Source organism: Theobroma cacao, chromosome 8, assembly GCF_053813885.1.
Source record: "Theobroma cacao isolate CCN51 chromosome 8, ASM5381388v1, whole genome shotgun sequence".
NCBI lineage: Eukaryota > Viridiplantae > Streptophyta > Magnoliopsida > Malvales > Malvaceae > Theobroma > Theobroma cacao.
Window position 1 is genome coordinate 2,896,396 of NC_142646.1, and position 5,271 is coordinate 2,901,666.

A 5,271-nucleotide genomic window follows, 5' to 3' on the forward strand; every position below is an offset into this window, starting at 1 on the left:
GCAGGATATTCTATTGCGCACGGAATGTGACCAAAGGATCGTTTTGTAATAGTACTTTGAACTTAGAACTTAAAGCAGGGTTATTGACTCCCAGGATCTCAAGACTTCGGAAGGCACAACAAATCCTCGTCTTGGTAAAAAGAAAAAAAATCCAATAAAATCCTTCAGAGAAGACACAGGAAATGTGTGAGCTTTGGGTTTTTCATCCATTAGGTAACTTCTTAATATGTTCAGACTTGCATCTCTCTCTCTCTCGTTAAAAGTTTTTGAGGTTAGAAGACCTCTTCCTTGCCTGCTATAATAGGGAAACTTAGCACATTGTTCTGCTGTGAAAATATAGTTACCAACGAAAGTAAACAAAGGAACCAATTAGCAGCACCAGTCATCCACCTGAAATATGATACAATTTCTATTTACAGATGCTAAAATTCTTGTATGAGAAGAACAGCAGTCAGCTGGAGATGTACAAATGACAATTAGATCAGATTGCTCCTTATATATTTCTGGAAGAATTTCTCCTCTTTGCAGTACTTATAGAGTACCTTATAAACCTCAATCAAGAGTTTTGGAAATCGACTGTAGAAATAGCTATCAAATCCTTCAGGAATTGGCCCTAATAATTCTTGGATTTCTTGAGGAAGTTCCCTGTAGTGATTAAACTTGTTCCTTATTACCCGCAACAGGTCACGAACACTATCAAACTTATATCTCCTATACCGACCAATGTTATTAAGGAATGCAGTTTCCATCTTTTCATCCCATTTCCCACCCAAAGCCACTGATGCAGTACTTTCTAGTGCATTTAATAGATCTGATTCATTCTCCCTGTCTTCCAATTCAACGCGATCACTAGCCTCTCGAAGAAATGAAAGTCTCACCTCAGAACTCCAAAACAACGGATGATGCAAAACATCCAGTGCCTTTGGCCTGCAACATGTCACAAGCAATGCCGTTAAAGAAGAGATATTGTGTACAAGTACCAGGTACATTGTTACAATTACGTTTTAAGTCTTTAGCAATAGATCAAGCTAAAAGGTTTCCTCCAATACCAAGCTCACAAGAACAGAAAGAAAAGAAATAGACAACTCTGCTGGGGCTATAAGCATATAACCAGCACAAGTAACTTCCTGATAAGACAGCTGAAAATTTTTCAACCTGTAAGATTTCAGGATGCACTTCACATGCCTGTATATGTGCAGGTGGATAAGAAGAGCTGTGCTAAGGTGTAAAGCCCAAGTATATTAAAGGAATGCATAACAATAGGATCATCAACATTTGGTGCAAACTCAGAGTGAGGATAATGAATTACCTCATTTCTGGGTTGGGATCCAAGAGATGAGAGAAAAGATCCATTGCTTCTGGTATAGTCTCTATTAAGAAGAGGTCCTTTCGATCATTCACAATATTTACATCACGTTCAATACTGTCCCCATAAGGGTGTTTACCACCAGTGATGCAAAAAAATAGAACACAGCCTAAACTAAATAAATCCACAGCACGTGTTTGGCGTCCTTGACGAAGTTGTTCAGGTGCTTGCCAACCTGAACTCCCATAACCTACATTGAGAAGCAATATAGAGAATTAAATCACTCAAATCTTTAAGCAAGCAATGTATACTGAAAATATAGCATAAAAGCTGGATCATCAGTCAAAATAATCAACATTTTCCCGGTAGGTTCCTCCAATCCTGCCAAAAGAACACCACGGAAATGCATGGTTTAAGTGTTGCAGAAACGTACCAGATAAAATGATAAAGAAGCTTACCAGTAGCACTTCGGGTTAAGGAAGACATGTCCCCAATCAAGCGCTTGCTAATGCCCATGTCTGAAAGCTTTGCACATAGGGATCTCTCCTTGATTATCAAAACATTTTGAGGCTTTAGATCTCGATGTATGATACCAAGTTCATGTAAATGGGCAAGCCCAGAGACTATGTCTCTGCATAAATGATAACAATATCAAATTCTGATCAATCACACACAAACAGACACATACACATTAAAGGATATGAAACTTACCTCATCAATTTCAATAAATGGGGTGAAGGGCACCCATTAGGCTTCCAAAGTTCAATATCCTTGTTATTTTCCATCACAGTACGTAATTGAACATTATACTCATTGAATAATTTTGAATCTTCATCCTTGTCAATTGTTTGAATTTGAAAAGATTTGGAGTATACATAGATCAGATCATTCAAGCTACAAGTACAACGTTCTAGAGAGAGATAAACAAAATCCTGATCAAACTCTACCCCATACCAGCGAACAATATTTGGGTGTTGATCAGAAGCGATAAGATTCTGAATCTCTTTCAAAGCCACATCATGATGTGTCTGCACAAGACGTTTAACAGCTACTGGACGGCCATCATAAATCCCCTCAAGCACAATGGTACCATTGCTTCCTTTAGCTATTTCTTTGTTGGAAACAAGTAACTTACCAATTCTACGTCCATCTACACGACCATCAACAAGATTGGTAAAGGTCAGCGATGATTTGCCTTCATTCTCTTCCATATATGGAAGTCCGTTGGTGTTTCCAACTGTATTCTCCTCTTGGACAAGTTTCTTCCTTTTCTCATTTTTGGCACTGTTCTTACCATTCCCAGATCTCTTAGGTTTTTTCTTTTTATGTGCTACCGCTTGCAATTTAAATTCCTGATCTTGCTTACTCCCTTTACCCTGTCTTAAACGGTAAAAGGCTATGCCTATGATAGTCAACATGGTAGCAAGGATGGTGATGAAATATTTTATGCTGGATCCTGCCATCATTTCAGCAGACCTCCTCGTGATGTTCATATTACTATTATCGAACATAAGAGGGTTTTCCATCTCAGAAGCTGGCAACGCAAGCCATGGTTTATCACTAGGAAGAGCCAGTGGGAAAATATTAGCAGGTGGCAAGCGAGGATTTTGATTTGAAGCTGGCAAAGGGATTATTCCATCTAGCCAGTCAAAGACAGGGAGAGACTCCAACAATTTGTGATCACGAATTTGGATAACAAAAGGCTTCATCTTACAAGGCAATTGCAACTCAGAGTCGTGCATGTAGTCTACAGAAAATTTATTCTCTGACCCCAGACATCGAAGTTCAGCATCAATTTTGGCAAATGCTACGTTCCATAATACTTCACCAGAGTTTGGAGAATAATACTGCAGCACATAATCTGTCCTCATGATGTAGACAAGCCGCTGAACTGTTGTTGAGTTAACAGGACCAAACTCCATCAGTGCTTCAGCATCCTTTGTCCAAAGAACTGTCTTTCCTGCATCATTCTGAACATCTAGTGTAGGAGGAGGATCATCTAACCTATAAGTTTGAACAATTCTTCCAGAGTTAGCATCAACAAGGTATACAGTGGTCTTCTTTACTCCCAAAGTGATCCCTCCATCCTCTGCTATGTAGGGTGTTCTTCTAACATATTCTTCAGCGCTCAGTTCAAGTTTTTTCTAGAGTGCAAAACAATGAGATAATAAGACACTATTACCGTAGATGGAAATGATGAAACAACGCATATCCACGGGACCTACCATGTTACTCAATCAGTCAAATACATACTTATTAGACCATATTGACTAAGAAATCCCAAAATTAGTACACACAACTTTAAGAAAGAGACGTAGGGTGAGTTTTGGTACCAATCTTCCTTGGCGCCAGCTATGGACATAGAGCTGCAAATCTTCCCCACAATCGACAAACAAGTCACTGTTTGGCCCAGATGCATTAAGCTTATCGTTGTCGTGGTCATGGAAGGCCTGATATGATGAATAAATCGGCCTTCCTGATGCAATTGACCAGTGAACTTTCCTTGATACTCTGTCCACTAAATGCATTGTTCCGTCCAGAGTAACCACCACTGCAATATCATCGTCACTAAATAAAAACACCAGAAACAATTATTAAAACTGGTTTTAGGCTTTTAAGCTAAATCCAGATAGCTCGCTGCAGCTATCATACATGGACGGAACCAATTAACGTGCAATTCAGCAAAATTCGTAATAATTAAATAAAAAAGACTTTTTTTTTTCTATTATTGATCCCATGAGAAGAGCAAGTTTAAAGAGCGATCTTTTGCTACTTACGGAGAGGGCGGCAGGAAATGATTGGAAAGAGAGGTTTGGGAGATCTCCGAGCAGAAGCAGCCGCGTATTGATGGAGAAAGTAGGATCATTAACAGCAAAAGGAATAGCGCAGATCGTCTCATTTCTTGCCAGATTGGTAACTTACTTATGACAAAATTTCCGATCTTTATGTGTAATTTTGGAAATGCGAATTTAGGGTTTTCGAATTGGGAGATTTTGCATAATGCCGCAATCGAAGGGAATCGGTCAATCGGGCCTTGCCTTCTTTTCTATCCAGCCCTCCACCTCTTCCGTTTGTTGGATTTGTCACGCTGGGTCGTTTCTGTAACCAATGATATCGTGACAAGTCAGACTCGGCAACGAACTTGTCCTGCCAAACTAGGTAGCTAGTGGCTGCGGGTACTATTTTCAATTCAAAAGGGGTAAAAAAGGATTTTTTATTTTATTTTTCCCCCCTTTTCTTTAGTTATTTGCTTTTTTACCCTACTACAATTAAAATTTCCTCCAAAATAACAACAAAATGAAAAAATATTGATTTAGTTACTGCATATAACAGCAAAACCATCCTTCCTTGTTAATCATATGAAAGGCTACATATTTATTTTTGATTTTTTTAATTTAAAATGGCAACTGCGTGGAGCATAATTAAGAGTGTTATTCAGTCTTCTAAGCATGTTTAATGGAAAACAGAAAATTCCATCCTGCAAACAAGCTAAGACTCCCATCATGCATTACTGGAATGGAGTTCATAGAATCATCTGTTGTCCATTCGGGACTTCGGATTATGGTTTGGTCTCTTCTTCTCTTCATTTTAAACACACAAGGGTTGGGGTTTTGAGCTTTTGCTTCGTCTTATTCCAACTGGTTACCTAATCGATGTCCATTATCAGGTTGGTTGGGACATCCTGAAGTGCCAGGTTTAACTGGTTAGCGGTTACCTAGTCGAGGTATGCATGGGATGAAGTAAAACATTGCATGGGGAGAAGACAAGATTTGTAATTCCAGAGTCTCAAAATTGCGTGCGCTTCATTAGTTCCCATAAAGCCTCTGTTTTTACTCTTCAATCGTCATTGGTTATGCGAGATTTTAACCTCGGATTTAGAAATTAGAAGGTCAAAGAAACAGGGCTTGCAATTCACACAAGGAGCCCCTTCTCCCAAGTTTCTCATCCATAGCTACAAGTACAAA

General features: G+C 39.0%; 1 protein-coding gene across 2 annotated transcripts; it reads right to left on the reverse strand.

The window, feature by feature from the left end:
- Positions 1 to 256: 256 nt before the first annotated feature.
- LOC18591735 (serine/threonine-protein kinase/endoribonuclease IRE1b) lies at positions 257 to 4,386 on the reverse strand. 2 transcript variants are annotated; one of them, XM_018125748.2, is made up of 6 exons: positions 4,084 to 4,386; positions 3,640 to 3,857; positions 2,018 to 3,450; positions 1,765 to 1,937; positions 1,310 to 1,556; positions 257 to 927 (listed from the first exon to the last, which is right to left on the reverse strand). In XM_018125748.2, the coding sequence occupies exons 2-6, from the start codon at positions 3,832 to 3,834 to the stop codon at positions 477 to 479; spliced, it is 2,499 nt and encodes an 832-aa protein (XP_017981237.2). In that variant the 5' UTR covers positions 3,835 to 3,857; positions 4,084 to 4,386; the 3' UTR covers positions 257 to 476. The 2 variants fall into 2 exon arrangements, with proteins under 2 accessions (XP_017981237.2, XP_007018101.3); XM_007018039.3 differs by having other exon boundaries at positions 3,640 to 3,874.
- Between the last annotated feature and the right edge of the window lie 885 nt (positions 4,387 to 5,271).